The sequence below is a fragment of the Rhinatrema bivittatum genome, chromosome 9, assembly GCF_901001135.1.
Source record: "Rhinatrema bivittatum chromosome 9, aRhiBiv1.1, whole genome shotgun sequence".
Lineage (NCBI taxonomy): Eukaryota > Metazoa > Chordata > Amphibia > Gymnophiona > Rhinatrematidae > Rhinatrema > Rhinatrema bivittatum.
Window position 1 is genome coordinate 232226919 of NC_042623.1, and position 12334 is coordinate 232239252.

General features: G+C 45.5%; 1 protein-coding gene across 2 annotated transcripts in view; it reads right to left on the reverse strand.

The window, feature by feature from the left end:
* The window catches only part of ACAP2 (ArfGAP with coiled-coil, ankyrin repeat and PH domains 2), a 338624-nt gene that overhangs the window by 127008 nt on the left and 199282 nt on the right, over positions 1 to 12334 (reverse strand). For both annotated transcript variants that reach the window (XM_029615073.1, XM_029615074.1), the window contains exon 10: positions 5099 to 5211. In XM_029615073.1, coding sequence (XP_029470933.1) covers positions 5099 to 5211 — 113 coding nt within the window. The remainder of the gene's footprint in view (positions 1 to 5098; positions 5212 to 12334) is intronic.

Sequence of the window (12334 nt, forward strand, 5' to 3'; positions counted from 1 at the left end):
AGGCACAGGGCAGAGGCCACTTCGTGTTGCGCAGCTCTCAGGTGGCAGGCTGGGCAGAGAGCTTGTCCCTTGGCTTTCTTGGCCGGCGGTGCCATGATTTGTGCACGTGGAGTGGTTCCAAACTCGTCTATGCGCTTATGTGCATGCGCCGGGAGGCTTATTTGTGCGTTCCAGGTGCGCCGGCACTGTGCGAGCATGATGCAGAAGATGTTCGTGCAAGCCTGCGCTTAGCGAGGTGCGCGTGCCGCTGTGCGCACAGGCGTATTTGTGCGCACGGCACAGATGCACGCGCCGCTGTGTGCACAAGTAGTTTCTGCGCCCGGCTCGCCACTGTGCGCACAGCTCAGTTGTGCAGACAATACGGCGACCAAGGGGGGGGAAATGGCGCAGATGACCACGCGGACAAGATGGCGACCCCCCGGGGGGGGGGGTCTCCACGTGGAAGGACCCTCGCACCAGATCAGGGCCTAGCCTGGACGGGGCTGCTCAACCCGATGGAACAGATGCCGGATGGCGATCTGTGCGGCTCATGAGCCTCGGAGACCGGAGACTTAAATAAAGTTTTCTACCTTACCTTGTCTCGGTGCTTCCTGGTCTCCGGCTGCAGGGGGAGAGGGGAATACCTTCACTGCCACACTCAGTATTGCACCCGCTGCCTCTCAGCCTCTCAGGGGGGCTAAGTCCACACCGGGAAGCGGCTACCGGACCGAGGCTTACCTCTGAGGGATCTCGGAAATCACCTCAGGAATTCTCGACGGGGGGAGGGACCCTTAGGTATCACCGCAGGAGAACGAGGCTAGTCTTGTAGAGGTAAGATTTTCTTTCTTCTTTGGTTTGGATTTTCTAACGCTGTGCAAGCGTGTGTAGAGTCCCAAACTGCTAAGGAGACGGAGAAATACTGAAGAGCAGAGCTTCCCTGCACGGGTATATGTAGGCTGACGTCAGATTGAAATCTGACTCCATCTCCCAACTGCTATCAGGAATACACTATACCCACTGGTCCTGAGTCCATCTGCTACACGCTAGGAAACTATGATTTGTTTCACTACAGTATTAGTAATTTTAGAAAAGGATGACCATGTATTTATGGGTGTTTGGTCTTGGTAATTTGGATATGGTAAGTGTGAAAATTGAGTTATTTTTTCAAATTTACTACAAAAATACATAGCAATTTGATTACAAATTATGTTGTCTATATTTTGATTTTGAATTGGTGTAATTAACGATTTGACAATATTAAATATGGCCAGATTGTTTTTTGCTAAAGAAATCTTATTTGCATAATATCCTTTTTTTTTTACCTTATTTACTTCTTGTTTATAGATCCGTAGTAAACTATAAATAGGCGTTTTTTAACTACTATTTTTGTGTTTTTGCCACGCCCTTTCCTTTTTCCTAAGTATGGATTTCAATTGATGCAATTTACTAGTATACCATGGGGTATTACTCCTAACAGAAATTAATTTCATTGGGGCAATATGATCTAAAGTGTTTGTCAAAATCTCATTCCAGTTTTCAACTGAACTATTTATATCTTCCGAAAGTGTAGTAGGTAATTTTGGGATCAGTTCATTAATAAAATCATCTGTTTTAAAAGGTTTCCTTTTCTTTGTGTGTGTGATAGTGTTATTATTCCTTTTAGATTCTAAGACTCTAATGGGCATAGATATCATATAATGGTCAGACCATGGTATTGGTTGAACAACATGATCTTCGACTGGTATTACTATATAAGAAGGATTAAAAAACACTAAATCAAGGGTTTTTCCCCGTGAATGAGTAGGATCTCTAATTAGTTGATTCCAACCTAGTCCTGCCATAGTGACTAAAAAAGCGGTGGTAGTGGTAGAGGGGTTTTCCGAATTTACATGTAAGTTAAAATCACCCATTAGAATGGTTTCATTTAAGTTTAATGGCAGGGATGTAATAGTTTACAAGAGAGTGGATAAATTTGACTCTATAGTTTTAGGAGGACAATAAAGCAACACTAAATTAAAAGAAGTCATGCTTAGGATTAAAAATTCAAAGGGTTTGATTGCTAAAAGCAGCTTTTGAGTAGGTCAAAGGGTTGTTTTAACTAACGCTAAGACACCCCTCCCTCTCCGATTTAATCTAGAAATAGAAAAAGCATTATAATCCGGCGGACATATGGTATTTATGATAACCGTATCAGTATCTGTTAACCATGATTAAGTAATTAATAAGAGATAAGGTTTTTTTATCATTAAAGTAAGTCAACAATTACTGGTGTCTTTTGCATTATAGATTGTCAATTATATATTTTAATGCTCAATGTTGAAAAAAGTAGTGAAGCTGTAGTTATCATTGGGGTTATTCTACTAAGGGAATTCCTACATATATTCCTTTGATACATATTTCCTCCTTTTAAAATAATGTGAAGATTTACAGTAGTTACCCCTACCAGTGATTGTAAGGATATCCATTTTGCAAAAGTTTAAAAGACTCACTTCAGGTCGAACGAAGGGGCTAACAAAGGGACATGCCCCTTTGTCACGCACCTTCGGCACGTGACACTCCGGCGTGCAACACTTCCGGCATCACCGCGATTTAAATGCAGCATCGCCCCTTGATGATGCAGTCCTATGGGGGCGTGGCCAGCAGAGACTGTCTCGCTGCAGCACGGGAAAGTTCGTAGGTGAGTTGTCCAGCAAAGCAGGCAGAGTGGCAGATAGAAGCAACGCTCAGGTTGTTATCCAAGCCACAGAGGCACAGGCAAAGATGTGCCCCTCCGGCGTCACCGGAATTTAAATGCACATACCATCAACACCCTACAGGAACTTTAAGGCAATTTCTTATTAAAAAGGACAAACACAACTTCAACAAAGTGCACCTATCAAGAAATGCATATGTCACAGTAATTCAGAAAGTTAAATAAGGACATTCTGAGACATTCTGTTGTCAAACATATTTATCAATTCAACATTAATACCAATTCTTCTGAAAAAGCCCTTTTTTTTTGACCTGGCAGTTTGACTTCTAGCTCAAATCAGAACCAAAGCTATGAGCTTTCCTTTGCAACTCCAGGAGATTTTTCCCTTCCCTAGTCCAGTTACTCTAGCAACAGTTCTTGGAAATCTGCCATTATGGAACCTAAATCTGGCCACTAGGCGTTGCCATTACATAATGAATACTGCACCCTCCCTACCGGGGGCTATAAACACTGCTTCAGCAGCATTCCCAGCCTTGGTTGGCCCAGAGAGCAGAAGTCCTGAGCCATGAATCAAATGCTGGTCCTCCATACAGCAGTGCACGGTACTGCCACTGAGCTGACCCAAAACAATGGTATTTGATTTATTTATTTTAAATAGGATTACCAAGGAACAACCCCCAGACAAAATACTGTAGCCAACAGATTTTTTTCTCTTTGCATCCCTTGCTCCTTCAATTTACCTGTGATTTTAAAAAAACCCAAGTTCAGTCAGGCAGTGCCAAACTACTGCTGACTGTGATATGCAATCCACTGACTGCTCTGATGGCAATGTGCTCACAATTTGAAACTGGAAACAGTTTTCTATTTTAAACACTGATGGTAATTTAAACATTTTTCAAGACTTCATAGCATACCTGTTATGGCTACTGCAGAGCTCTAAACTAGATTTTGTTCTAAAAATAAAGCATGCAAAACAAAATGTACATTAATCTAATTTGGCTTTCACCCAAAGACTGAGCTTAAATGCATCAGGTAGGAACCAAATGTATTACAAGGCTTAATGTCTACTTGGGAGTACATGACCGTGCTAATAAAATGTTTTGAAAAGCTCCACCATAAGTTACTGCTTCAACAGCCATATAAATATATTAACTTCACTCATGGTCCACATGTAATCACTTCCAAACACTGTGCTTGGCAGATGAGCTTTATCTGGCACTTAAGAGTTTCTATAAATACAGAACAATGCTCTGGGCAACCCATTCCCCGGACAAACTCTCCCATGGTCAAACTTCATGGCCCATTAGACAATGTAATAAAGCATGTTGGCATTAGCTGGCGCGAGACTGTGCCAGAATACTCCTGTTTGATCAAGCATCCATAGTTGCAAGAAAGTGGGATAAGTAGGCTCTGCAGTATCACAAGAGGAATTGAAAACGAGCAACTTAGATGGGCATTGTGGTAATTCTCTGCCGTCATAATCTATGTTTCTATCAGCCAGGAGAGCTTCTGCTCTCTGACCTTTTAATTGCTCACTATACACTGTGCTTAGACCACAGCAAAAAAAAAAAAAAAAAAAAAATTGTTTATGCTTCCCTCCACTCTTTGTAAACTGTTTTATACATCAGGCAGACTTTCCATTCTCTAGGTAGTTGTCACTTTTCTGAATTATATTCATAAAGCATACAGCGATGAAAAATACCACACTAATGCAATTTATTATATGCCAATGGGTTCTGTTTCAAGACGTAAAAGATGATGCTACACTGTAAACCCTAATCTTTCTTGTGGATTCCATGTATTTGCAATCCCATCAATTGAACACTAACACACTATAGGGGCAGCTTTCAAATAGCTCTCATAGTTGTGCAGTATGCAGGCGCTTTTAGCTTGCAGACTTCTTTTACACCTATATTCAAAGACAAACTACTCAGGCAGATTCTCTCTGAACATCAGTGTAAAGTTCATGCAGTAAAAGCAACCACAATACTTTTGTGCAAGTAGCTGAGAAGAGTAAAACGCTTCTGAAAGTGTCACATACCTGCTTTATTTTACTTCCCCAACCTAAATATGCCCCAGGAATACCTTCACCCAATCTTCCTAAATGTGCGCACATTGCTAAAGACAGCACATACTTTTAGCTGGTCGGGTGGAGGCCAATTTTCAGACATGGCACTCAAGACATTAATCCAGTTCAACACAACTCAATTGCTTTGAAAAGTATCCTATACACCTCTTTTTTGCAAGATATGTTTTGCAATGTTTAAATTTACAAATACTGTATGCATTTTACAATTTCCTGGTAAAACAGTAAGACAATTCCATTACAAATTAAAGATATGCATGTTTCCGATAAGTAAAAAAAATAATATTCAGTTAATACATAGCAATGATTAGCACAGCAGTCCATCTTATAGAAAGTATTACCTGTTCCAAGTCTTGAAGGCATTGCTGGCTCGCTTAAACAGATATCCTTCCATAACAATGCCATTCGCTGCATCAACATTGTATTCAAGTCTTGTATCATCGCTAGAGAAGTCCTTTCATAAAAAGAAAAACAGATATTTAATTTTAAACAAACATTTTTAAAAAGATGACAATTGTACACATACATAAATGCCCATGTTTGATGATATGAAACTACATGCAAAATTTTAAGACATGCACATTGTGACTAATATCAACTGTGACTTGTGCTATGCAAGTGAATTATTGCTGTTTAAGCAATGCCTTCATAGGCCAGTGCATCATTAAAATTTCTGATCTTATTTCATACAAAAGATTAAGAGCCCAGTGTATGAAGGGTTTGCTTATTTATTTATTTATTTGTACGTTTTTATATACCGAAGTTCAGCTAGATGCCTTCACTCCGGTTTACATTTGCAACAACATATTACATTTATAGAGGCCATTAGTAAAAAGATTTAAAAAAAACTATAGTAAACTGGTATATCTATGCGTTTGCATTACATAAAACAGTATAACATATTACAGCATGATAAGATAAATAATAGATGGGGACATAATATGGCTTAGGGTAAGACAACCGTTGTTTAAGTGTTCCTGTTATCAGCTTTTCTAGCATTGGGTTAGAACAGTCATTGGTGGGTATGTGTTTGTCAGTTCGTTATAGGGATTAAATATCTGTAATGGCATGGTTTAAGTAAATATTTATAAAGTTCAATTGTCTGTAACAGAAAGCAAATGTTGCTTACCTGATGTAACAGGTGTTCTCACAGGACAGCAGGATGTTAGTCCTCACAAATGGGTGACATCGAGGATGGAGCCCACCACGGAAAACTTCTGTCAAAGTTTAACAGAACTTTGACTGGCCCCTACTGGGCATGCCCAGCAAGGCACTGACCCTGCAGCCAGCAGGGGTCTCCCTTCAGTCTGATTTTCAAAGCTACAGGCAGTGCCTAGAAAGTAAAAATAAAACGAACCCAACACCGCGGGGTGGCGGGCGGGTTTCGTGAGGACTAACATCCTGCTGTCCTGTGAGAACACCTGTTACATCAGGTAAGCAACATTTGCTTTCTCACAGGACAAGCAGGATGGTTGTCCTCACAAATGGGTGAGTACCGAGCTGAGGATGTCCTGACCTGCACCAAATGTACCCAACGATGTGCAACAGGCACAACAACTGGGGTGGAATTTGGGAAAGGGCATCCGCACCCTACTGGGAAGGTGGAAGGGTGTTGGTACATCATGTTGGAAAAAGGTTACGCAAGACAGATTGGCCGAAGATGGAGTCTTGTCTTCCAGCTTTGTCCAAACAATAGTGGGCTGCAAAGGTATGGAGAGAACTCCAGGTTGCAGCCTTACAGATGTCAGGAAGCGGCACCGATCGAAGGTGTGCCACTGAAGTCGCCATGGCCCTCACAGAGTGTGCTTTGACACGGTCTTGGAAAGGAATGCCAGCTTGTTGATAACAGAAGGAAATGCAGTCCGCCAACCAGGAGGAAAGAGCCTGCTTACCCACAGGTTGTCCTAACTTGTTAGGATGGAAGGAGACAAACAATTGAGTACTCTTTCTGTGAGCAACTGTACGGTCTAGATAAAACGCTAGAGCTCGTTTACAGTCTAGGGTATGCAGAGTCTGTTCCCCAGAGTTGGAATGGGGCCTGGGAAAAAAGATAGGTAGTATGATGGATTGATTGATATGAAATTCAGAAACTACCTTGGGTAAAAATTTAGGGTGAGTGCGGAGTACCGCCCTGTCCTGCAGGAGTTTAGTGTAAGGCGGATAGGTGACTAAGGCCTGTAACTCACTAACCCTGCGAGCTGAAGTAATAGCCAACAGGAATAATACTTTCCATGTGAGATACTTCAATTCACAGGAGTGCAGAGGTTCGAAAGGAGGTTTCATAAGACGACCAAGAACCAGATTAAGGTCCCAAGATGGGGCCGGAGGACGTAAGGGTGGCTTCAGATGGAGCAAGCCTTTAAGAAAGCGTGTCACCAGGGGTTGTACTGAAATAGGGACACCCTCTATACCTTTATGGAAGGCGGCTACCGCACTGACATGCATCCTAATGGAAGAGGTCTTTAGACCGGATTCTGATAGGTGCCATAAATAGTCCAAGAACTTAGAGATTGGACAGGAAAGGGGATCAAGGCACTGAGAAGTGCACCATGATGTGTACCTTTTCCATTTGTATGAGTAAGACTTTCTTGTGGAAGGCTTTCGTGAAGCTATCAGGACCCGAGAAACTGAATCTGAAAGGTTAAATGGTTGAAGGACTAACCTTTCAACATCCATGCCGTCAGGGACAAGGCTTGGAGGTTGGGATGGAGGAGGCATCCGTCGTTTTGAGTGAGAAGATGCGGGTCCATTCCCAGAGGAATGTGCCTGCGGATGGAGAGATCCTGGAGTATTGGAAACCATACTTGGCGTGGCCAGTAAGGTGCTATCAGGATCATGGTTCCTCCGTCCTGGCGTAGCTTCACGAGAGTCTTTGACACAAGAGGAAGTGGAGGGAATGCATAGAGCAGACCGGTTGTCCACTTGAGGGAGAATGCATCCCTCGGCCGAGAGTGCTGGCTCCGAATGAGAGAGCAGTAATCGTCCACTTTGTGGTTCTGAGGGGACGCAAAGAGGTCTATGCGGGGAAAACCCCACTTGTGAAACAGAGTGGTCGCTACCAGAGGATCGAGTGACCACTCGTGTGGTTGGAAGACACGGCTCAGCTGGTCTGCCAATACATTGTCTACTCCCGGCAGGTAAGTGGCCCTGAGGTACATGGAGTGGGAGAGGGCTTCCGCCCAGATCTGCGCAGCTTCCTGACACAGAAGGAAGGAGCCTGTGCCTCCCTGCTTGTTTATGTACCACATGGCCACTTGGTTGTCCGTCTGGATTAAGATTATCTGATGGAATAGATGATCTTTGAAAGTTCGGAGCGCATAGCGGATTGCTCGAAGTTCCAGGAAATTTATCTGGTGTTCGGCTTCCTCTTTGGACCATAATCCTTGGGTTTGGAAGTCGTCCACATGGGCTCCCCAACCGATGTGAGAAGCGTCGGTGGTTAGGATTACTTGCGGATCCGGTGGAAGAAAGGGTAAGCCCTGAAGGAGGTTGACCTGAGTCGTCCACCAGGTTAAGGATAGGCGTAGCGCCTGTGTGACTGTGATAATGGAGGACAGAGGCTGAAAAGCTTGAATCCATTGGTGTCGTAGAGTCCATTGTGTTACTCTCATGGCTAGTCGGGTCATGGGAGTGACTTGAACCGAGGATGCCATGTGTCCTAGGAGAATGAGGAACTGGCGAGCCGTGGCAGTGTGTTGCGACTGGAGCTGGCGAGCTAAGGACATGAGAGTGTGGACTCGTTGAATTGGAAGGTAGGCTTTTGCCTGTAAGGTGTCCAAGTCTGCCCCAATGAAGGATAAGGTCTGAGATGGGACCAAGCAGGATTTCTCGTAATTGACAAGAAACCCTAAGGAAAGGAGTGTGTGAATTGTTAATTTTAGGGAGGATTGAGCAAACTGAGGGGTAGAGGCCCTGATGAGCCAATCGTCCAGATAGGGGTAGACGTGGACACCTTCCTTCCTGAGAAATGCTGCTACTACTATGAGACACTTGGTAAAGACTCGTGGAGCAGATGCCAGACCGAAAGGTAGTACCCGGTATTGATAATGGTCGTGGCCTATCAGAAAACGCAGATACTTGCGATGAGATTGTGTTATCGCAATGTGGGTATAAGCGTCCTTGAGGTCGAGAGAGCACAGCCAATCCCCCTTTTGCAACAGAGGGAGCAAGGCGCCCAGGGTTACCATCTTGAACTTTTCTTTTTGCAGATACTTGTTGAGGGCCCGAAGGTCCAGAATTGGACGAAGCCCCCCTGATTTCTTTGGTATTAGGAAGTACCTGGAATAGAATCCTTTCCCTTGTTGACAAGGAGGGACGGGTTCTATAGCATTTGATTGTAGAAGAAGGAATACTTCTTGTTGTAATTGAGTCAAATGGCTGGTTAGACTCCATGCCTGAAGGGGCGGGGAGTCTGGCGGAAGTGTTATAAAGTTGAGGTGGTAACCCTGTGCGATAATTGCTAGCACCCACTGATCTGAGGTGATCTGTTTCCAACGGTGTAAGAAGTGGTACAGACGACCTCCCACAGGGATGTGTGGAAGAGGGAGTTGGCTTGTGCTCAATACAGGGAAGTCAAAGGCCCGCCGCAGGCCCAGGAGGTGGGGCTACAGTAGGCCTTTGCTTTCTCGGCTGACGAGTCTGAGGCCTGTTAGAGGACCGTGCAGGACGAGCCCTAGTTGACGGAGGGTAGTAGCGGCGTGGTCGAAAGAACGACTTTTTAGAGTCCTTCTTTTGCGGTTGCTTGGAGATCACCTCAGGTGGGATAGACGAGAGTTGTTTCAACGTCTCATGGTGGTCTTTTAACTCTGCCACAATCTGTTGAATTTGTTCTCCAAACAAATTGTCGCCTAAGCAGGGTAAATCAGCAAGACGATCTTGGACCTCTGGGCGAAGGTTGGATGACTTTAACCAAGCCCAACGTCTAGCTGAGATGGCTGTGGCTGAAACCTTCGTGGAAGCATCGAATATATCGTAGGCAGTCCTAATCTCGTGCTTCCCTGCCTCAAATCCCTTGTGAAGAAGGGCTTGAAGTTGCGGTTGGTACTGGTCCGGCAACGTGTCAGCGTAGTCTTGCATCTGCTTAAGGATAGCTCTGTTGTATTGAGTCATATAGAGTTGATATGAAGCTATGCGTGAAATCAACATAGCTCCATGGTACACTTTTCGTCCCACACTATCCAGGAATTTGTTGTCCCTGGTAGGTGGGGTAGAAGAATGCGGCTTAAGACGCTTGGCCTTCTTCTGTGCAGACTCAACTACAACAGAGCGATGATCCAGTTGAGGCTTTTGGAAACCTGGTGCTGACTGGACAAGGTATGTGGAGTCAGCTTTCTTATTAACTGGAGACACCGATGAAGGAGATTCCCAGTTTTTCTTGAGCAGATCCAAAAACACCTGGTGTATAGGAATGGAAGCGATGATTTTTGGCGCATCCAGAAATTGAAGGAGTTCCATCATTTGGTGTCTATCATCGGCTTCAGATTATAACTGAAAAGGTACAACTTCTGACATCTCTTTTACAAAATTAATAAAAGAGAGATCCTCAGGAGGAGATCTTTTTCTACTCTCTGTAGGAGATGGCGGCGAAGGCAAATCTGTGTCAGAAGATGTATCATCATCATCACCCCAGGTATCGTAGGGATCGTGTGGGGCTTGTAGCCCTGATGGACCTGGCTGAGGTTCTGAGGGCATCGATGGAAACCGAGGTGGAATCGGTGCCGTAGGTGGAATCAGAAATGGCATCGATGGCTTCGGTGCTGCCGATGGAATCGGTGTCTGGCGCGGAATCGATGAAGCCGAAGGATATATCGGTGGAGATATGCCAGGAGGTACCGATGGAACCACCCCGGAAGGGGGAATCCGAAACGGTGTTTCTCCTGCCGATGAGAATCCAGTCGGAGACGGTGGTGTTGTCGATGGCACTGGAATCACCGATGGAAGGGCCATCATGAGTGCCTCCATACGGCTGAGTAGCGGTGCTAACGCTTGTATCAACGGCTCGGTGGTCGGTTCCCTCCTCGGTGGCGAAGCCGGTGCCGGTGTCGGTGCTGGGGGCGGCACTGGAACCGGTGCCGGAGACGGTGCCGATGGAGGTTGTAATTTCTTCATCGCTTTCTCGATGGCCTCCTGGACCAGCCGGTCCAGTTCTGCCCGGAGACCAGGGGTAACCATACCCAGCTCGACGGGAGAGGGAGGCTGAGGCAGGGCCGGAAGTACCACCGTAACCGGTGGGATCACGGCCCCCGCACCCCGGGAGGGTGAGGGTTTCCTCGATGCCAACGAACAAGACGTGGAGGATGTCCGGTCTGTTCGCGGCTTCTTTGTCGGTGGCTCGGCTTGAACAGAGGTCGATGGCTGTGGATCCTCGACAGGCCGAGACTTGTGCCGTCGATGGCGATGCTTTTCTGTCCGGTCCCCTCGCCCATCCGGGGAAGGAACGGGAGTCGATGGCCGAGAAGCAATCGATGGCGGACGGTCACCGGAGGGTTGGCGATGATGGTACAACTTCGACGGTGCCGGTTCCGATGACGTTGATGCTATCGATGGCGTTGGGGTGGGTGCATGGAAGAGGAGCCCCATCTTCTCCATCCTGGCTTTGCGACCCTTGGGTGTCATTAAGGCACATTTGGTGCAAGTCAGGACATCATGCTCACTACCCAAACACATTACACAAACCCTATGGGGGTCTGTGATGGACATAGTCCGGGTACAATCCGGACAACGGCGGAACCCCGTTGCCATGGCTGGAAGCCAAAATTTAGGCTGGGGATCGGTAAGTGCCAACAGGCCTCAAGGGCCAAAATCGACGGCAGTCGATGGAAGAAGGCAAAAAACTTACCGGGTTCCGAAAGATGACTAAAAAATTTGTCGAAGGGAGACCCCTGAGGGGCAAATTTTCTTAGGAAATTAACTTCCAAATTCCTGTCAGGAACGTGGTTAGAGAGCTCCTTTCACCGCGTGGCAACTGCTGCGCGGAAAAAAGAAGACTGAAGGGAGACCCCTGCTGGCTGCAGGGTCAGTGCCTTGCTGGGCATGCCCAGTAGGGGCCAGTCAAAGTTCTGTTAAACTTTGACAGAAGTTTTCCGTGGTGGGCTCCATCCTCGATGTCACCCATTTGTGAGGACAACCATCCTGCTTGTCCTGTGAGAATGAGTGATACTTGTTGTATGTGGTGATTACTGTGGTATGGGCGATTAGCCGATTCAGTCTTTAAAGGCTTGTCTGAAGAGCCATGTTTTGAGATCTTTTTTAAATGTTTTCGTGTTATTTTGTAATCTCAGGTTTTCTGGAAGCAAGTTCCAGAGTTGAAGGCCGGCTATGGATATGGCTCTGTTTCTTACAATGGTATGTTTGGCAGTTGGAATTGATGGTATGTCGAGATGTAATTTGTTTGTTGTTCTTGTGTTGCGTTGGAAGACAAGTTTCTGGATGATGTTATTTAGGCTTGTGTTTTCATTGTTGTGGATTGTGCTGTGTAAGACAGTAAGGGTTTTACATTCTATTCTCTTTTCTATTGGCAGCCAGTGTAGGCTTTTTAGCACTGGAGTGATGTGGTCAGATCTTTTGTGCCCGGTCAA